Raw genomic sequence first — 20,104 nt, 5'->3', positions numbered from 1 at the left:
GATGTGACAGGTTTAGGTTTGGCTTGCGCGCGACTGTAGACAATGGGCAATGGGCATTCTTTGTCGTAGGGAAGGAAGTTGGTGATGGAGGCAGGGCGGAGTTGCCAGCTCCACTGGAGCTTCCCGCATTCCGGCCAGTTGTCTCCGTACGGAGCCAAGGATCTCTGATCCACGCAATACTCTCTGATCTTTTCTTGTTCGCATTTCTAGCTTAGGTTCTAGCTCATAATAGGTGCAGATCTAACAAGTTGTATTGGTATGCATGCAAATAATGGTATGATTATACTGCCAGGCGCATGTCTTTCAACGCCTTACTTGGAGATAGGCTGAGTTTCACGCTCGAGCCAAGAACGAGTCAAGTCGTCTGCCTGGAAGAAGTGCTCTGTCTTCGCCCAGATCTCAGCGTGGTAGTCATTTATCCACTTCAGCTCGGCATCACTCAACAGGGACGGCTCAATCAGGTTGCGACCAATCGGGGTCATGGTAACATGCTCGAAGCCGAGCCACTGCTTGTCACCGAAGTTATTGGGGGTCTTAACCTCGCGAGCCATGACGATATCTGTAAAGTATGTGATTAGGATGGTTCCATTTGTTTTCTTCAATGATAGACTCACTCTCAATTCGGATGCCAAACTTGCCATCCTCATAGTATCCGGGTTCTATATGGAGTGATTAGCTGGAGGCTGTGGCAACAGTAAAAAGGTGTACTCACCATCTGAGATGACGTTGCCGGCAGCAATGGGGACTTCGGTGTACTGGACGCGAGTTCCAATGCCAATAGGACCCTCGTGGACGTTCTACTTGGAATTAGTGGCGCAAAGCATAAAGTCGAACGAGGAATCTCACCAAGTATGAGCCAACACCGTGGCCTGTTCCGTGGAGGAAGTCAAGACCTTCCTTCCACAGGTGCTGACGGGCCAAGACATCAATTGCAAAGCCGCTGGTTCCCTTAGGAAACACGGCCATATCAATCCCAATAGTACCCTTGAGCACCAGGGTGAAAGCGCGCTTCTCAAACTCGGTGGGAGTACCGAAGTGGAAGGTTCTCGTGGTGTCAGTCGTTCCATCAAAGTACTGGCAACCAGAGTCGCAAAGATAAATGGCGTTGGGATCGATGATAGCGCAGCTTCCCTTCTCGGGCTTGTAATGGATTACAGCACCATTAGGGCCAGTCGAGGAAATAGTATCGAATGAAAGACCAGCAAATAGCTCGTGCTTGGAGCGGATCTGCTCGAGCTTGTCGGCTCCATCAACCTCATCGAGAACAGTCTTCTTGTTGACGAGCTCATTCTCCAGCCAAGCAAAGTATTCGGTCAAGGCAGCACCATCACGAATGTGACAGGCCCGCATACCCTCGAGTTCAGTCTCGTTTTTGATGGCCTTTGCATCAGCGATAGGACTGCGAGTCTCCTCGACCTTCCCCTCACCACCAAGACTAGTGCTGAGCGCCCAAGAAGCTCTGTTGGAAAGCAAGAATTTTGATGCGGCTTCACCCGCAGATTGGCCGCGGGTGCTTAGCGCTCGAGCATCAGCGAAGATAGAGTCGTAGGGCTTGACAACGACGTCCTTTCCCAGATGAGCCTTGACCTCGGGGGTCAACTTGTCGTCTTCGACATAGAGCTCAGCTGTGGTTGGTGTGATGATGGCATAGGAGAAGAACACAGGGTTGTAGGGGATACTGGACAAAGTCAGTGGGCGGATTTTGTGGTATATAGAGTACCCTCTTACTCGGTTCCTCTCAGGTTGAATAGCCAGGCAATTTCATCAAGCATGGCTGCCATCAATTAGTCACGTTAAAGGCTTTCCTTGCGCGGAGTACTCTTACAGATGATGAAACCGGCCTTCTTTCTGGACTCAAGGTCCTTGCGAAGCTCTGTAACCTTCTCCTGGAAGGTCTTGCCAGCGTACTTTTCGGGGTGTACGCGCACCTTCTCACTGGGACGAGCTGGGCGCTCCTTGCCCCAGACCAAGTCGATCAAGTTTTCAGACACTCCGACGAGAGATGAGCCGCTCTTCTCGAGCGTCTCTGCCAGTTTCCGTGCGCCAGCTATTGAGATGAGTTTGACTATCTCCATCAACCCAGGTATGCAAACTTACCTGCTGTAATCAGAGAAGGGTCAACACCAACAGCCTTGCCTCCTTGGGCCTCCTCGGTAGTCCTAACCAAATGTTCAGTATAAATTGTAGATTACCCCAAGGAATCGTCGCTGCGTACCATTCCTGCCATGTGGGCACACCCTCGACCCCACGCTTCAAGAGCTCCCAGTTGTTATCCAGCTGTTTGGCGGCTTGATTGAAGTATCGTCCATCGGTGGACAGAGCGGCTTTGCTGAGAGAGATGATAGCAGTACCGGCGGAGCCAGAGAATCCGGAGATAAATTCTATGCAGTTGTTAGATGTGGTTGCGAGGGTATTTGCGGCAGGCATCGGTATCTAACCTCGGCGGGCATCGCAAGGCGCAATGTATTCGGACTGATGGCTATCTTCGGAGGGCACAACTGTACATGACGGATTAGCACAGGTTCATCCTCGAACAGTCCAAATAGTTTATGTGGTTGCATACTGTAAACGTCCACCTTGTGCTGCTGCATCAATTGCCGAAGCTTCGAGAGCCGCTCGGCAGTATCGACGGTGCCCATGTCGACTGTGTAACGCGGGCCGAACACAGAGAAGAATCTCGGGCGAAGAGGAGACCTAAGCGATCGGAAAGATGAGAAGCGAATTGAGGAGAGGAGCATGGAGTGAAATCGTCCCGAAAGCCAAAGAGTACAAGTGCGATGACGAGCTAGGGGCCTGTCGTGTGAGTGGCCTTTGCAGGTGGAGAGTTGGATCTCCGGACAGCTCCACTTTTCATGTGTGCAAACTATATGTGACTGGCATTTTCTTCGGTTTTATATCGTTTTTATAGTAGATAGAGTAGACAAAGTCTTTGCTGAATGACTTGGCTATATCTATATAGCATCATTTCTTCTAGATGTAACACACGAAGCCGTTGTCAGACTAGGAAGTATTGAGGCGAGTACATGGACGTTCTGTATAATAGATAATTGAGGGCTCTATATAAACAGATCAAACCGACGAAACCCATAAACTTTTTACATATTCTGAGCTTATCGATTCAAGACCAAAAAAAGGAACAGAAGACAAGGTGTTAGTCTGATGATCAGTATCCTAGCTCTCTGATGCAAGAAAATATGCCCAATCAGAACAAAATTCAACATACGAAGCATTTCAGATGAGCTAGTTGTTTCTTCTAGATGAAAACCGATATAAGTTACCTTTTTAACAGGATATAAATAAAGGAGGAAATAAGTGCCAAGTTATCTTCATACACTTCAAAACCCCCCACATTCACCGCCTTTCATACCGCCCCTCTATTTGATTGGACCAATGATGCAAACATTGGTTTCTGCCAGCATTTAGTCCCCGTGCTTGTATACACTTCTCTTTTTCACTTTCGCAACCACGCGCTTCTCGGACAACATGGCAACCTGGATGTCCGACGAGGGCCTTGGGGCCAGAGAGTCAATCTCTGAAACCCATATGGTAGGACTGCCAATCCCATCTTTGAGCTCCAGCTAACAATTTATTAGCTAGTCACGGAGCTCTACAACCCTGCAAACCAACGAGACCCCGCCAGGATCAACGAGATCCAGACACGACTTCAACAACTTCAAAAGACTGAACATGCGTGGGCAATAGCTGATTCTCTCCTGCAAAGCGAGAATTCCCCCCAACATCGCTTCATGGGAGCACTCACCTTCACAGTGAAGATCAATGTCTCCTGGTATGTTTTAAGCACACTGAATAATCTTTGTTTCATCGTCTCAGCTCCTTTTTTAAAGTTATGTGACTAACCCCTTTTAGGAATGAGATCAACGAGAACGCAGCCACAGAGATAATGCAACACCTCATCAATCGCTTTGTTGCTTTGGTCAACAAAGGTGAACAAGCAATGGTCGTGAGGAAGCTCGCTTCAAGCCTAGTTGCCATTTTTAGACACCCAGTGACACCGTGGAAGCAAGCTGTGTGGCAGCTTGCTGCATGCCTCGCGCACGGTGGGCACATATCGGAGGAGGAATCACAAGCGGTGGATTTCCAGGGGCGCATACTGCCGGCATTGGGCAAGAACGGATCAGGTGCATTGTTATTTTTCTCAACGGCGCTTGCTGAGGAGGCTTATAGGCTGGACTCGGAACCCCAGGATGGGGCTGGAGACAAACCTGCTATCCAGCGCGCCATCTTGAACATCAAGGACGGACTACTTCTAGCCCAGTATGTGCTACGAGAGATGGCACATCATTCAAAGGTAGCTGGAGATGATGTTGTTGATGGAGCGTTGGGGGCTGAAGCTATGAGCTCTTGGAAGGTAAGTCCTTCGAATGCATTCTTATTTACCCCATGGCTGATCCCATGAAAGACGTGGCTAGGAGTACATGGAAACCGTCAGCGCTCTTCGGCCGAAGATGTCAATGCCTTGGCTGTAAGCTGTGGCCATACTATCATCGAAACACTCAGGGTTCCTAGCTTGAGTGAGAGCGCAGCTTCTATTCTGACCCAGGCCTTCGAAACCCGGCGGTGGGCTTTTGACGATAGCTCAATCTGGCTGTTGTCCGAGATTCTTGCTGATTCATTCGTCACAGCGCGCATCGCTGCTGTGAGAAGTGGAGAAGAGGGCAATGAGAGCATGTCGTTTGTCGATCTTTTGATTGCCTACGTCTCGCACTTGCACTTGGGTGTCTTTAGTGACCCAATTACCCCACAAAATACAGCGATTCTGGCCCTTGTGCATAGCATATTTGAGACACCTGGATATGCTGCCATTGATGATCTCGGTACCCCACGGGTATTGGAGTTTTGGAATGAGATCGCGGAGAGCCTTCCCGATGAACTGGAAGAAGGCAGCTCGAGGTATCAGCTGGTGAAGTCCCATATAGCTCAAGTTGTGCTGAGACTTTCCGGTAAATTGTTGTACCCTAGCCCCGAAGATCTGGAAGATTGGACCGATGAAGAGCGGAGCGAATTTGGCGCTTTCCGCCATGATGCTTGTGACTACCTCCTGTCGGCGTACCCAGTCCTTGGTGTTGAATTGGTGACTGTTTTCCAGAGAAGTGCGACATCTTACTTGGAGGCCCGGGACTGGCGCAACTTCGAGACTGCCATATTCTGCATCGCTCAACTCTCAGAGGCTGTCGACGAAAATGGTCACGCCGACCAATGCCTGGATGCTATTTTCGGAAGTGACTCCTTTGCCCGGCTTTGCGCTGGTGGTGAGACAAACATTCCACTTAAGGCTCGTCAGACCTTGGTGGATTCGTTCGGGAAATATCAGTCGTACTTCGAACGCCATAGCGCATTACTTGCTGGTGTTCTGAACATCTTGTTTGACTCTCTCAATTACGAACTGTGTGCTCAAGCTGCTTCAAGATCTATCTTGACTCTATCGAAGTCCTGTGCCCGGGTGTTGACACCGGATCTTCCAGCATTCTTAGATCAGCTGGACCAGTTCAGAAGCAAGCCGACGGCGACTGTATCTACGATGCCGAAGGTCCTGGAAGGCATTGCGACTATCATTCAGAACCTACAAACCGATGAAGAGAAAGTGCAAACCCTAGAGAGAATTCTCGGCTTCTTTGTTCAGGAAGCCAACACAGCGCGCGCTGAGGTTACCGGCCCTGAATATGAGTCTGGTCGTGCACGGGGCCACCTTGTATTGAGCTGTATTGCCAGTATTGGAAGAGGCCTTCGTTCTGAAAATGATGAACCCATCAATATCGACAGCCAAGCGGACGGCAATCCTTACCCTCCGTCTTTCTGGAACGCTGGACCGGGTGCCGAAGCCCAAAGATTAATCATGGAGGCTATGCGACTTCTCATTGTTGACTTTCCCGTGGATAACAGCATAATTGAAGCAGCCTGCGATATCTTGAAAGCCGGATACACAGAAACCGCAGGACTTTTCGTCTTTCCGCCTTCGATGACGGTTGATTTCATCAAGAGCTTCCCTCTTGGTATCTCGGGAACAGATGTTATTATGGCGACGGCCTCATCATTCTTGGCATCGCACGCCTCCCATGCGATGAACATTCGTAGTGAAGCCGCAGCCCTGATCGACCATGTTGCCCAACTGTTTTCTTCGATGCTCCAGAACCCGGATCTCTACGATCCAGAAACTGCAAACGCCGGTATTGACTTCCTGGCACGTCTACTTCCCAAGTACTATCCAATTCTGTTTACTTCCGGACCAGAGCTCAGCCCGGAATCCCCTCTCGTTGTGCTACTCCATTTCACACTTCACGCATTAACACGACCCGAGCCCCTTCCTCTCCGATCCGCCTCGCTATTTTGGATTGCATTCATTGATCTCCGCGGCAATACCCAAGACCAAACCTCTATCATCGAAGCAGTCCACCAAGAATTCATCCCGCGCCTGTGCTACACCATCGTCCAACAAATTGCAGGCCAGTGCGCAAGATCAGATCTGGTTTCATTGAATGATGCCCTCCGACGTACTATTTTCAAGAAAATGGTACTGGCTCGCCCGGCTCTAAAAGCTGCACTCGACGCTTTAAACGCGCAGGTCACAGACCCGAGCGGGCAGCAAGTGCCTCTTCTCTCAGCGCACGACAAATCTCGATTCCTGGAGTCCCTCGCTATTGCTCGGGGTGCCCAGAAACAGTCACTTGATATTGTGCGTGCCTTTTGGTTGAAGTGCCGCGGAATGAATTTCGATTATGCTCAGTGATGAGAGCGGCCAACATGACATGATGAGGAGTTGATGGGACGTGTAACTTCGGTATGTTTGTTTAGATATCCATTTGCATAGTATGCGGTGCAAAATCATTTGATTAAAATATGCAACACCATTTGTTTCATTGGATTCGTCAAGTAGACAGGGATGCACCGCCCCATGTTGATACTGCGCCACAGGTCGAACTAGTGTCGAGTGGAGATCAGGTGGTAGACAGCTATTTTTGCATTCCTCACCGCATTGCATTGACATTTTCAGGCTGACATCTCTGTAAACTATCTTATCCTTACTTTCCTTCGTGATCTTATGCCTCATATCCCTAACACGCCCGAATCACTGCTTGCTCGCGCAGACTCTCGGAACCCGGCAACAACATGTAAAGGCATTACCGCGAATGGCCGGCCTTGTCGCCGAGCCTTGGCATCTTCACAGGGCTCCTCGCCCTCAGTGACCCCGAAACAGGGCACCAATTACCAAACGACAAATTTGGAATCACTGTACTGTTGGCAACATAAAGACCAAGCAGTAGCAACTACGCCATGCGTCAGTTCGATCCCAGAGGGAGATCCTCGCACGAGCATCGATACCTTAATGGATCGCCTCGGAGTACTCGAGATCAATGATGAACCTGCACCTCACAAAAAGCAGCGGAAGCAGACCCAACGTCCAAGCAATACGGGTCTTTATGAAAAACGTCGACCAAAAAGAAAAAGCACGTTCTGTTGCTTTACAATCGACGAGGAAAGCGACGGCGGTGCACCTTCAAAGCCTATCCAGAAACCCATGCAACAACGTCCAACTGGGTCATCGTCAAGCCAAACGCCGTATCAAAGAACCCCAAAGCCGAGTTCAACTCGACCTCCTCAAAATGGGCGAGTCCCAGCACAGTCCACCTATGGTCAAAGCCAAGGCCAAACCAGACCCCAAGCCCAGAAAGAAAGACACTCATCAACATCCTCCCAAACCCAATCCCTACTATCCTGGATCCCCCCAACAATCTCCCCCCAAACGACCTCAATCCTCCTCACAGAACTAGCCAAACCAATTTCCTCAGCCGACGATGAAGGCTACATCTACATGTTCTGGGTCACGCCCCAAATAACCACCAACGCCAAAGGCGACCCGCCCCAAACCCAAGAACCCCCATCCAGAGATCTAGCAGCATCCCTAATCCCACCAACAGCCCCAACCGACAGCACGCATCTCAGACCTCCAACCCAGTCTCGCAGCGTAAGCGACGCACTCCGCGCGGCAGGGGATCTCAACGCCCTGTCCTCAAACCCGACCTCCACATCTCCCGGCACGATCAGACTTAAGATTGGTCGGACGAGCAACGTGCACAGACGGTTGAATGAGTGGTCTAAGCAGTGCTCACATGACTTGACGCTTATTCGGTACTATCCATACACATCGTCTTCGTCATCTTCTTCTTCTTCGTCGCCAGCTAGAAGGAAGGAAAAAAGTGCGAAAGACACGCTAGCGCCTGGTCGGAAGGTTCCGCATGTCCATCGTGTCGAGCGGCTGATTCATCTTGAGCTGGCTAGTCTGCGCGTGAAGGATTTGGGAAAGTGTCCTGACTGTGGGAAGGAGCATCGGGAGTGGTTTGAGGTTGAGGCTGAGAAGGAGGCTCTGAAGAGAGTTGATGATTGTGTTAGGAGGTGGGTTTCTTGGGGGGAGTCTGTTTGATGTCTGTGATTTGGCTTGTATCTTGGTTCTGTGTAGTATAGCGACGTATTTTCGCGTTTGACATCAGATACAATGCCATTTTAGACTTTGGTTTTGGGAATTAGTTCCTGGGACTAGCTGGTGTTGATATTAATCTACCGCTTAGAACCTGGCATATCGTTATGGCATAACTTAACTTATGTGAAGTCAGGTTCCTACGGAGACAATCCAACCGTCTCACCATTATCACTCCTTTCGGGTTTAAATTTTTTATGCACTAATGAAATAACGAGGCTCTACTGTAGTATTTTACCGAGTACAATCATACAACTAAACTCACCCAAAACCAGACAATTTAAATTAGGGCTTCGAACCAAATATTAGCATACCCCGAGACCCCGGAACGTCGGAGTGATCGGGATCCCGGAGAACGAACTTCGTTTAGACTAAGTGTCACGCGTAGATCCATCCGGCCGTTGTCTGATCGCGGGCAGAAACCAGCAATTGGATTGGTACATCTTGGCCGTTCCGGAGGCGATCGGTGGTTCGGTGACGAGGGCCTATCAGGGGGCGGATCTCGTGTATCATTAATTCTCCGGAGATCTCGATATGGGTTGCTTGGCTTTTGTTTTCCATAGATCTGTTTTACATGAGTCTGTTTCAAACGGTATTATTACAACGAGATGGGGATAGAGATATCAAATGCAACGTCAAGGTCTAGTCTGATAGATTTGGTATGTATGTCATCAAGACATCTGCTCGTGGCTCATGTACAGATCTTTTAGGTACAACAGTGATAAGGCTGAAAATAAAATAAAAAAAAGGGAGAACAAGGGAAACAAAGAGACAGGAAGCACATCTACCAGCCACGACCGGCAAGCTTATCAGCCTCGGGCATCTGCTTCACATTGATACCAACCATAGCCTCACCGAGACCCTGGCTAACTTCAGCCAGCATCTTGGGATCCTTGAAGTGAGTGACGGCCTGGACAATGGCACGAGCACGCTTCTTAGCGTCGCCGGACTTGAAGATACCAGAGCCAACAAAGACACCGTCACAGCCCAGCTGCATCATAAGCGCGGCATCGGCAGGCGTAGCAACACCTCCCGCAGCAAAGTTGACAACCGGCAAACGGCCCAGCTCCGCAGCCTGACGAACAAGCTCATAGGGGGCCTCGATCTCGCGAGCGAAAGCGCGCAGCTCGGGCTCCGCGTCCGCACTGGCAAGAAGGATACCGCGGGCACGGCTGATCTGCGCGTTGACCGTGCGCATGTGCTTGACGGCCTCGACGACATCGCCAGTGCCGGCTTCACCCTTGGTGCGAATCATGGCCGCGCCCTCGGAGATACGGCGCAGCGCCTCGCCCAGGTTGCGGCAGCCGCAGACGAAGGGGACCTTGTAGCCGTGCTTGGTGACGTGGTAGACATCGTCGGCGGGGGTGAGGACTTCGGACTCATCGATGTAGTCGACGCCAATGGCCTCCAGGATCTGTCATGGGATTCCATTGTTAGCGTTGACGCTCTTCCACTAGTTCGCAACGGCGCGGGGGGGGTCTTTTTCTTCTATTTTTGCCTCCACCGCCACTCCCGTTTTTTTCTACCCCATTCGCCCCTCCCCCGCATAAATGATCGGGGTGATAGTCACATACCTGGCATTCGACAAAGTGGCCAATGCGGGCCTTGGCCATCACCGGAATGGTGACGGCTTCCATGATTTCCTTGATCATGCTGGGGTCAGACATGCGAGCGACGCCGCCCTCAACACGGATATCGGCGGGGACACGCTCGAGGGCCATGACGGCCGCGGCACCGGCCTCCTCGGCGATGCGGGCCTGTTGATTGAACATGTCAGCGGATTCATTATGTCCATTGAGGTCAATTGGCTCCTACCTGCTCAGCATTCACGACGTCCATGATCACACCACCCTTCAACATCTGGGCGAGACCAGCCTTGACAACGAAGTCATTGCTGGAGGTACCGTTTGTAGTAGCCATTGTGAAGAGTAAATGTAAAGGATATGGAAAAGAGAGGAGTAGAGAAGAAAGGAAGAAGAGAGAAGAAAAGTGAGAAGTGAGAAGAAGTGAGAAAGGAAAACGGAAATGAGTCAAAAGCGATACAGTTTACCTTTCGCAGGCCCACCGGAATGCCCCTCGAAGCTCCGAGGATCGTTTCCCGAGGAGACGATTGACCGCCTGCTCTCTGCGGACAGTTCCAAGCCTTCACACTTTATGGCTGCAGCCTATCTGAGGCCACAAGAGACCCGCCTGAGCACTTTAGGGCATTTCTCGAAAACTTAAACTGGGCGATCCAGGCACAAGAGGGCTTGGGAGACATACAGGTAGGGTTGCTACATAGACCCCTCCGCGTCAGTCGACAGGACGAATGCAGGATGATTCCGGTTCATGTACGTTGCATGTCTATAGAAGGCGCCCAGACCAGCCAAGAATGACTAACCCCAAGTGGGCTAACTGAACGTCTGGACAAACGGTCTTCCAAGGTTGCAACTCTGCAGAGACACACAGAGATCCTTGGCAGATGCAAATATTGAACAGATCAAAATCAACCTAGTAGTCATCCAAAATCCAGATCAAATAGCATTCCAAGTCCCAAGGTCAAACCCGATCCGAACTCCCCAGCCTATGACATCATCTATCGACCCCAAACAAGGGAGCTCTAAGTTAGCTCGACCATCTTGCTACAGTGAACATCTACATCAATCACCTCTCCTCGCCACCAACCCATCCAAATAAAATAAAACATGTCCTTCAAACTCTTCACCCATACCCCCCACACCCTCCTCCGCCTAGGTCTAAGCCTAAGCATCGGCCTAGGCGCCGCATCCCTACACTCAACCTCACCCTTCCGCGCCGCGCCCTTACAATGTCAATACGCCACCGGACCCAGTGCCAGTGACGCCGTCTTTAACCAGAAGACCGGATCAGGATGGGCAATTGACAGCGGCACGTCGGAGTCCATCGCGCAGAAACCAAAGCAGGGGTTTCTCAATGCCGAAAGTATGAGGCAGGTTAGTCTCGGCTGTGTACTTGGTCTGGTGGCCGGGGTGGGGCTGAGGGCTTTTTCAAAGGCCTTGGTTGTGATTTTCGGTATGGGGGTTGTTCTTGTGGAGGTATGTATAGTATAGCTCAGGTCAACTGATGACGGTGGTCCCGGGGGGGAAGGGGGGTGGTTGTTTTGGGGAGGCCTATGGATGGTAACTTATATGCTGACCATTCTTTCTGGGATCTAGTTCGCTGCTTCCAAGGGCTACAATATCCTTCCCCTCCATCGCATGCAGAAATATGTTAAGAATGTCGACCTCAAGCGCGCTATGAGTGAGAAGCGGCCGTTTAAGATGAGTTTCGGGGCTATGATGGCGCTGGCGGCTTTTGCGCAGTTCTAGGGGCTGTATTCCAATGTTGAAAGAGAGAAAAGCCTGTACAAACATCTCGTCTTAGGATGAAGCACCTTTCTGGGAAATCCGACTTGGCCCTGGTCGGATCTACTGCTTCGACTTGTCCAGCTCGCGAATTTGTAAACGGTTCATTCGTACAGGGGGGTATCATGAGTCTTGATCTATTCCACATCTACATGAGAGGAATCTACACCTACCCCAGCACTAGATCCTCCAATACACCCTCCATCTCGTCGCGGGACAGAGGGACTCCGAGAATTTCACCACCACTAGCATCCATGCGGGACGTAATCATTTGGTGATCGTGGAATTCCTTTAACAGCGTCCGGAACATCATCTCAGAGGAAGCGACAAACTCCTCCGTAGCCTTTTGGTAAAGCTGGCGGAATTCAATGCCCGTTTCATCCGCCTTGCCGCTATCAACCGGTGCTTCATCATCGGACTGATCGCCACCATCCTCCATGGTAGTGATCAGCTCAGTCAATAAGAGCCGGTAGAGGTTGCGTGCATTCTCGGGAAGACTCTTCAGCACAAAGCCAACACCTTCCTTGCCGCCAACGCGACGGCCCTTCCGGCCCAGGAGAGAGTGGACTTCTTCAACGACATCTGCCTCGGCCGAAAAGGGGAGGAAAGTGGTGCAGTCGTGGAAGACGAGGTTGAGCTGGTCGCGGAGACTGATATCCCACATCACGGGGAAGTTGGGCGTATCCGCCGTGACCAGCAGGCGAATGCGCGGGGTAGCAGCCAGACGGGCAAGGAGGGCCTGATTTGCGGCACGGCGAAGAGGAGGGGCGTCGATCGAGTTGATCAAGACTGTGACGGGCTCCTCGGTCTCTCCGCGAGACTTGAGCACGGATTGAAGTAACTCTAGAACTTCTGTTGGCTGCGCACCGAGCTTGGAGGGCGCTTCATCGCCCATCACCGCTGTGACGATGGTAGCGAAGATTGATCGGATAGAAATACCCGGGGTGTACCCATTGACAATGATAATAGATGGAGGCGCAGTGGTCGATGGGCTGTGATGATATGTCCAATCGGCAAACTGCTCGACGAGCTTGCGCTTCGACCCATACCCAAATATGCAGATATTGAACCCTTCATCGAACTCGAATGCCCATTGTGGGAAAGACCGGTGGTGCAAAGAAAGTAGATATTCCTTCTCGTCCCTGCAAGGATCTTCATACTGACCCAATTTCTCGAAATACTCCTCATGCGTCAACAACGACACTTTGTTAAGATTGGCATTCGACGTTTTAACAGGACCAGCGCGGTTCTGGAAGAAATACCGTTCATGCGCAGGGAGTTCACCCTCCGGCGTTGGCGAGCGCTTGTTCCTCGCACCCTTGGGTCGTCCCGCACGGCGCTTCGGCTGTTTCGCACCCTTCTCCGCTGCCTCTTCAGGATCAGCTTCAATGCTATCCGCCAGCGGCGGAGCCGCCTTCTCTGTATCCGCCTCGTCGCCTTGTAGAATTTCCTCCGCTAGCTGCTCCGATCCGTCCCAGGCTGCATCTTCGTCCTGTTCAAATAGCACACGCGCGCTCTTTTTCCTTGCAGACCGATCGGCATTCTTGACTCGAGATGGCGTGGCCGCAGTTGCAGATTTGGGCTTGGTTGGCGTAGCGAATAGACCACGAGCTTTGGATTTATGCGTTGGGGTCTTGAGACCTGATTCTTTCAGCGGCGTTGCGGAGATGCCGTTGGCCTTTTTCGGTGTTGATTGGCCCTGTGAAGGAGGCAGCTCGTAGGGGACATCGTCGTTCGGGGGTGGATGCGTGGGCGCGTGGCCGTTCAGAGCGCCATTGGCTTGTTCTAGGGCTGTGCGCCGTCTTTTCGGGGTTGATACTGCCGGCGTCTCGCCGGCGTCTGAAAGCTTGCGCTTCATGGTGGACGGGTCAGAATGGAGTCGATGGACGCGAAGGGAAGGGAGTCAACAATACCATCAGATCCGGAGAATGTGCACAGGGACGGGGGACGCAAGGGGTGGCCTGGGCTGGGGGTGATAATGGACGCTCTTTTGCTGAGCTTGCAGGGAGCTGCAGGTCTGACACCGGAATGAAGGGCTTAACTGGAAGTCGAGGAATGGAATCTTGAGTCTGGAATATTGGAGAAAGCGGATGGGTTTCTCCGACTCGCCGTTTCGCCAACTGTAGTACACTCCGAACTACACCAGCTTGGTTTTTGAGCTAATAGTGGTTTATAGAGCTTACAGATGGAAAATTGCGTTTAAAACTTCTTTCAAGGCTGCCAGTTTCCGATTTTCAGCTAATACGCTTGAATCCAGGGCTTTTTGGCCCTGAATAATCGCTCAGTTTGACGGAGATACATAAAGCTGGAAATTGGAATCCACGTCAGCTGTAACAGAATTGAACATAGCATCCAATTGCTCTCTACTCCACTCATACAAGAGATCGTATCTTGCCAAAGGTGGGCTCATTCCGCGCAGAGGAAGCCGAGCGAGCGCCGAGACCGGCTTCTTTTTTTCCCGTGACTCAACCATCTTATCTTCTCCAGCTTTATATAGTGGAGAGAGCCCAGCAAGTAGGACTCTCACACACATTCAACAGAGATGGTTCCAACCACTCAACCCACAATGGCATCCTTTGCCCGCATGGTCAAGGGCCAGGTGCGATGCTACTCCGCACCGCTGGACATGGCCATTCCCGCCTCCAAGCAACGCTACATCCCCACCAATGGCTCCTACCCCCAGGGCTTCCAGGTATCTGGCACTCACGTTGGTGTCAAGGCCTCCAACACCAGATTCCCAGATCTGGCCCTGATTGCCTCGGACACACCGTGCTCGGCTGCCGCAGTCTTCACCACCAACAAGTTCCAGGCGGCGCCAGTGCAGGTCAGCAAGAAGACACTGCAGAGTCGTAAGGGAGAGGGTATCCGGGCCGTTGTGATCAACTCCGGATGTGCCAATGCCGTGACTGGCAAGGGTGGTCTGGAAGATGCCGTGCAGATGGGCCGCAAGGTCGATGAGTGCAATGGCGTCGAGAATGATAGCTCGCTGGTCATGAGTACCGGTGTCATTGGACAACGGTAGGTCTACTGTGACCAAATTCACATCCCACAGTACTGACAACCGCATAGTCTCCCCATCACCAAGATCCTCGACCGCATCCCAACAGCCTACTCAACCCTGGCCTCCACCCACGAAGCCTGGCTCACCACAGCCCGGGCAATCTGCACCACAGATACCTTCCCCAAGCTCATCTCGCGGACCTTCACCCTCCCCTCCTCGCCCAACCTGACCTACCGCCTAGCAGGCATGACCAAAGGCGCAGGCATGATCCACCCCAACATGGCAACCCTACTGGGAGTCCTGTGCACAGACGCCCCCGTCGAAGCCGCAGCCCTGCAGCCCCTCCTCAAGCACGCCGTCTCCCGCTCCTTCAACTCAATTTCCATTGACGGCGACACAAGCACAAACGACACCATCGCCGTGCTCGCCAACGGCGCCGCAGGCGGCGAGACCGTCCGCGCCCCTTCTTCGGCCTCCACCCCCAGCGCAGACTACACAGCCCTGCAAAGCGTCCTGACAGACTTCGCGCAGGAACTGTCGCAGCTTGTCGTCCGTGACGGCGAGGGCGCAACCAAGTTTGTAACTGTTCGCGTGACTAACTCGCCTGACTATGAGTCTGCGCGCCAGATTGCCTCGACCATTGCGCGCTCGCCGCTGGTCAAGACGGCCTTGTATGGGCGTGATGCGAACTGGGGCCGCATTCTCTGTGCTGTTGGTTATACGCAGGGTGTTGTGGACGGAACTGTTGTTCCCGAGCGGACTTCTGTTAGTTTCCGGCCTGTGGATGGCAGTGAAGTGTTGAAGCTGCTTGTTAATGGTGAGCCTGAGTCTGTGGATGAGGAGCGTGCCAGTGTTATTCTTCAGAATGAGGATCTCGAGATCGTTGTTGATCTTGGTGGTGGTGAGAAGGGCGATGCTGGCCGTGGTGGTGAGGATGCTGTTTACTGGTTCTGTGATTTCAGTCACGAGTATGTTACCATCAACGGTGATTACCGGACTTGAAGGACGGGAGGTTTAAGCATTGTTCAGCTTATAACTTATACACAAAAGCAATTCTTTCAAGTTTAGACAGATGACGACAACATTGATCTAAACCTCAAGACTCTCAATACTTGTACTATTGAAGTATGTTGATGGAAACAATTCAAGGCAATCGAATATATGGTTTTGGTTTTTCTAGAAAATATGGTTACAAGGCTCAAGTCGAGCACTTTTCACTGGCCACTGTCTGCTATGATCAGACGGACATGGCTTCAATCCAGCCACAACAGGCAATGCCAATACATTCACCCAAAAAGTATAACAAAATAACGAACAAAAGTGACAAAAACTAAACAGAGAGTTGCAAAGGAACACTAATATGATCCCAAGTCATGCTGCTCGTAAAAGGACGGACAGTCCGCTTAGCTGCCGGGGACGAGGCCCTTGAGGCCAGCGCCAATGTCACCCTCACGGGCGGCAATTTCGAAGTAGCCGTAGATGATGCTGGGATAATGTTAGCTTAGGTAGATTACAATGGGAGCCAAGAAAACTTACGTAACGGCAAGAAGGATACCGGTACCGCTGCCGAGGGCACCGAGGAGGTCGGAGGCGACGGACAGACCACCAATGCAGGCACCGCCAAAGGCGGCAGCAGTGGGAATAACACGCTTGAGCTCCTTGTACATGCTCTGCTCACGGTGACCAGACATGACGAGACCCTGGTCCTTGAGCTGCTTGGCAACGTCACGGGGAGCGGATCCGGAAACCTCAATCCAGGTCTTGGAGAAGAGGGCACAGGCGACGAGCATGAAGGTAATGTAGACAGCAGTGTGGATGGGATCGAGAAGAGCCTCCTTGAAGTTCAGAGGAGGAGACATATAGTAAGCGATACCGGAGGCAGCGTAGAGCTGGGCGGATCCCTCACGGGGCTCCCAGACTCCGAGGAGCTTGACAAGGATGTTGTCAGAGAAGCGAGAGTACAGCATCTGACTGATCAGGAAGATGTTGGAGCACAGAGCGGACTGCAGCATGATGGGCATGTTGGAGGTGTAGAAGAGGCGGACGGGGTAAGAACCGCGCATGCCACGCTGGCGGGAAGACTTGACGGGGATCTCAACACGGAAGCCCTGCAGGTAGATGACAGCGGCGAAAACGAGGAGAGTAGCCAAGAGGTTCATAACATTGGGCAGGTTCTGGCGGTAGAAGGCCTCGTACAAGGCACGCTGCTTATCGGGCCAGGTCAGGAGAAGGTGGAAGAGAGCGATGATGGCACCCTCAAACTCGGGGCCACGGCCGGTGTTGATGGTCGTGGGGGAGAAGGCCTTCCAGACGATGGACTCGCAAATGTTGGTGGCAATGAACAGAGAGATACCGCTGCCCAGACCGTAGCCCTTCTGGAGGAGCTCATCCAGCAGAATGACAACGAGACCAGCAACAACAAGCTGGACAATCAGGAGAACACAGATACCGGCGCCGAGGTCACTGGGCTGGCCGTAGAGACCAGTCAGGACGTAAACACAAGCCTGACCGAAGGAAAGGATGATGGCGAACAGCTTCTGGGCAGTCTGGTAGAGCTCGCGGTCGGTCTTGAGGTCAAGGTTGACATCGATGAGGTGGGTACCGGCGAGGAGCTACAACATCAGGCATTAGTATAATTGACCCACTGAACCGATTGATGTCGCATACCTGGAAGACCATGCCGGAGGAGATGATGGGGGTGATACCCAACTCCATCAGAGTACCACGGTTACTGGCCAGCATCATACGGAGCCAGTACAGGGGGTCTGAGGTGTCGGAAGAGACGATACCGTAAAGAGGCATCTGACTCATGACCAGGAAAATCATAAGAGTCAACTGTAGCGAATTGATTAGAATCCAAATGTTGCGCTGAAGCAGATTCGAGGCGACGTACACCAGTCCACATCAACTTCTGGTTGAAGGGCACCTTCGTCTCAGGAGCTGCCACCTCCGGGAGGAGGGGCGTGAAGGGCTTGATCAAGTCAAGGAAGCGTACTAGAATCCTCCATCAGCATTCGGTGATCCATTGAGTTGATTCGAGACGGTTTGTCGCGATCGCGTGCAAGGCGAGGGTTCGGGGGGACTCACGGCCGCTCATGGTGGCTAACGTTCTCCCAATCCGTCAAATAGAATAAGAGCAAGCTGGAGTCGAAAACCAGCTAAAGGAGTGTGTTAAACAATTAAGAGGAATAAAGAAAAAGAAAAGGGGAAGAGAAGAGGTCGGAGGGAGATGGGGGGAGGAGGGAAGAAGAGGACAGAAGAGGTTCGCTGGCCACTTTTCGCTTCCGCGCTAATTAAGGCCACTTGGTCTTCGCCGCAACCACCTTGACAGTGACTCAACACAGGACATAGCAACTTGAATTTGAGATCTAGGTGGTCAAATATGTTCAACTTAATTATACGGAGCTTTTGATCCTATCACACCCCAAGTCCGACGTGTTGTGCGCCCCCAAAAACACAGGGAGCTATTCCCCACACTTTAAGAGGCCACGGTACTATGAACAGTTCAGGGTCTACGGGGTATCCAAATATATCAAAATGGCTGGAAGTTCTCTGTTGTACTAATTTACTCGGAATCAAGCTCCAATCATATTTAACTCCCTGTAAATCAACGTTGTGTCCGGACACCTGGTCTCGTATAGTCAACGTATTGCATGTAGGAAATCCAGCTTCAAGGGCCAACGAGACCCAAACAGTCATCAATAACCAATTCGAGCTCACCCAGGCGAGTCTTCAGACCCCGGTTCTCATCTTTCAGAACACCCATCACGCTCCAAGCCTCTGAGGCTGGTACACCATGGCAGTTGGTGCAATTCGAAGAGTTACCGCCGAAAGAGCTACCTAACCGCGTTGAAGCAAGCCCCTTCAAAACGCGATCATACGCCGAGGAACGAGCAGGTGGCGGTGCACCAGTAGCCGCGACCAGATTCTTCTGGATTGTGGGAGTGGGAGTTGGGGCAGTTGGCGTAGACAAGGCGATTTGAGACATATTCGGAGAAGGTGCTGCAAGGGTGGAGTTGGGAGACTCAACACCTTCGCGCTGCGAGAAGATGCTATCGGCAACACTCTCATCACCCGACTCAAACCCGGAGTCGCTAGTGAAGGTGCTATGGCTGGCACGCTTGCCACCGCGACGGGGAGTCTGGAGTGCCATGGACGGAACATCGTCATCTTCGTGTACTGCGCGCATAGTGAGACTGCGGCTGTGAGATTCCTCCTTCCGGAGGTTCCTTTCTTGCTCCAGCTCGTCGGCCATGGCCTGCATGGCTTTCTCCTGGTCAAGCACCTTGGCCGCCATGCCATCGAGCTGGATCTTTAAATGATCGACTCTGGCACGAGTCTCTTCCAACTCCTCTTGCTTCTCGTTCTTATCGGCCAGCGCCTGATGCATGGCAAACGTGCGCTGTTTGTAGGCCTCTTGCATTCGTCGAAGCACCTGGTCGGCCTGGTCTCGGAGGACATCCAGCGCCTCGTTGTCGCTGGTGTCCGAGTCAGGTAATGATAGAGCAGCAGTTATATCGAGGTTGAGGAACTCGTCGTCGGCTGGTTCGGGAAAGACAGGTTTGGCTTCTTGTCGCCGTAGGCCGAAGAAGTTAAACCGATTCGTCACTGGGGCCGAGTTCTTTCGCGAATGTGTCATGGATGTTGAAGCTGGACGGGTATCCATCCCCGCGCCCTCTGAGGCACCGTTAGGTCCCATTTTGACTCTCGAGTCCAGGTCTGATTTGCCCTGGAACCAGTCTGACAGAACTCTGGCTCTTGCTTCGAACTTCTTCTTGGGGAAGGTGTCGTTCCAAGGGGTGTTTCGCGGGCGGTCTGATACTGTGTCGAGACCTTCTTCCAAGAGTGGGGGTTGGGCAATGTATTCAGTGTTGGCCCGACGGTGTCGAGGCAGAGTGCGGGTGTTGTTCCGTGAGAGTAAAGGAGCTGTCGATCTGGACGTAACGGTCTCGTGCTTGGCATCGGAATGTAGGGACGTGTGAGAGGGATCGGACAAGGTCTGAGGGGAAGCCATGCCAGCGCAGGTGAAAGTGAAACGCGAATGCAAGTGGAAAGGGACCTGGGATTGGAAATGTCTAGTCAAAGCCTCGAGTCTGAGTGCGTCTAGACTTAGGGGCTAGGGTCCTGTATAGTATTGTTCGAGACTCGGAGGAGGCAACCTTGAAACTCCTCTTGACGGCAATCAAAGTCGAAGAAGTAATCACTCAAAATGACACCAGTTTCACAGTTTTAATTGCCTGGACTCGCTTT

The 20,104-nt window shown here is 52.0% G+C and overlaps 9 protein-coding genes across 9 annotated transcripts; 4 read left to right on the top strand and 5 right to left on the bottom strand.

The window, feature by feature from the left end:
* Positions 1–311: 311 nt before the first annotated feature.
* On the bottom strand, positions 312–2,738 carry ampp (aminopeptidase P; the record flags this gene model as incomplete). The annotated part of the gene is made up of 10 exons (XM_057122845.1): positions 312–559; positions 615–659; positions 713–797; positions 847–1,678; positions 1,729–1,774; positions 1,826–2,047; positions 2,098–2,159; positions 2,216–2,381; positions 2,439–2,498; positions 2,564–2,738. 10 exons carry the CDS (start codon positions 2,736–2,738, stop codon positions 312–314), a joined length of 1,941 nt encoding a protein of 646 aa, XP_056988578.1.
* A 745-nt stretch (positions 2,739–3,483) lies between these two features.
* N7511_000419 (putative importin 13) lies at positions 3,484–6,745 on the top strand (the record flags this gene model as incomplete). Its single annotated transcript, XM_057122844.1, has 4 exons — positions 3,484–3,546; positions 3,594–3,787; positions 3,868–4,369; positions 4,421–6,745. The coding sequence occupies 4 exons, from the start codon at positions 3,484–3,486 to the stop codon at positions 6,743–6,745; spliced, it is 3,084 nt and encodes a 1,027-aa protein (XP_056988577.1).
* Positions 6,746–7,342: 597 nt separating this feature from the next.
* On the top strand, positions 7,343–8,437 carry N7511_000418 (uncharacterized protein; the record flags this gene model as incomplete). The annotated part of the gene is made up of 1 exon (XM_057122843.1): positions 7,343–8,437. The coding sequence occupies one exon, from the start codon at positions 7,343–7,345 to the stop codon at positions 8,435–8,437; it is 1,095 nt and encodes a 364-aa protein (XP_056988576.1).
* An 838-nt stretch (positions 8,438–9,275) lies between these two features.
* On the bottom strand, positions 9,276–10,411 carry N7511_000417 (pyridoxal 5'-phosphate synthase subunit PdxS; the record flags this gene model as incomplete). The annotated part of the gene is made up of 3 exons (XM_057122842.1): positions 9,276–9,905; positions 10,066–10,248; positions 10,307–10,411. The coding sequence occupies 3 exons, from the start codon at positions 10,409–10,411 to the stop codon at positions 9,276–9,278; spliced, it is 918 nt and encodes a 305-aa protein (XP_056988575.1).
* Positions 10,412–11,175: 764 nt separating this feature from the next.
* On the top strand, positions 11,176–11,817 carry N7511_000416 (uncharacterized protein; the record flags this gene model as incomplete). Its single annotated transcript, XM_057122841.1, has 2 exons — positions 11,176–11,544; positions 11,665–11,817. 2 exons carry the CDS (start codon positions 11,176–11,178, stop codon positions 11,815–11,817), a joined length of 522 nt encoding a protein of 173 aa, XP_056988574.1.
* A 205-nt stretch (positions 11,818–12,022) lies between these two features.
* Positions 12,023–13,711, bottom strand: N7511_000415 (origin recognition complex subunit 2; the record flags this gene model as incomplete). Its single annotated transcript, XM_057122840.1, has 1 exon — positions 12,023–13,711. The coding sequence occupies one exon, from the start codon at positions 13,709–13,711 to the stop codon at positions 12,023–12,025; it is 1,689 nt and encodes a 562-aa protein (XP_056988573.1).
* Positions 13,712–14,419: 708 nt separating this feature from the next.
* N7511_000414 (bifunctional ornithine acetyltransferase/N-acetylglutamate synthase) lies at positions 14,420–15,856 on the top strand (the record flags this gene model as incomplete). The annotated part of the gene is made up of 2 exons (XM_057122839.1): positions 14,420–14,871; positions 14,923–15,856. The coding sequence occupies 2 exons, from the start codon at positions 14,420–14,422 to the stop codon at positions 15,854–15,856; spliced, it is 1,386 nt and encodes a 461-aa protein (XP_056988572.1).
* Positions 15,857–16,257: 401 nt separating this feature from the next.
* Positions 16,258–17,951, bottom strand: N7511_000413 (translocon subunit SEC61; the record flags this gene model as incomplete). The annotated part of the gene is made up of 5 exons (XM_057122838.1): positions 16,258–16,339; positions 16,391–17,466; positions 17,522–17,689; positions 17,748–17,848; positions 17,942–17,951. The coding sequence occupies 5 exons, from the start codon at positions 17,949–17,951 to the stop codon at positions 16,258–16,260; spliced, it is 1,437 nt and encodes a 478-aa protein (XP_056988571.1).
* Positions 17,952–18,524: 573 nt separating this feature from the next.
* Positions 18,525–19,868, bottom strand: N7511_000412 (uncharacterized protein; the record flags this gene model as incomplete). The annotated part of the gene is made up of 1 exon (XM_057122837.1): positions 18,525–19,868. One exon carries the CDS (start codon positions 19,866–19,868, stop codon positions 18,525–18,527), a length of 1,344 nt encoding a protein of 447 aa, XP_056988570.1.
* Between the last annotated feature and the right edge of the window lie 236 nt (positions 19,869–20,104).

This window comes from Penicillium nucicola (assembly GCF_028828085.1).
Source record: "Penicillium nucicola strain IBT 29836 chromosome Unknown utg000001l, whole genome shotgun sequence".
Taxonomy (NCBI): domain Eukaryota; kingdom Fungi; phylum Ascomycota; class Eurotiomycetes; order Eurotiales; family Aspergillaceae; genus Penicillium; species Penicillium nucicola.
This window is presented reverse-complemented; position numbering and strand designations above follow the sequence as displayed.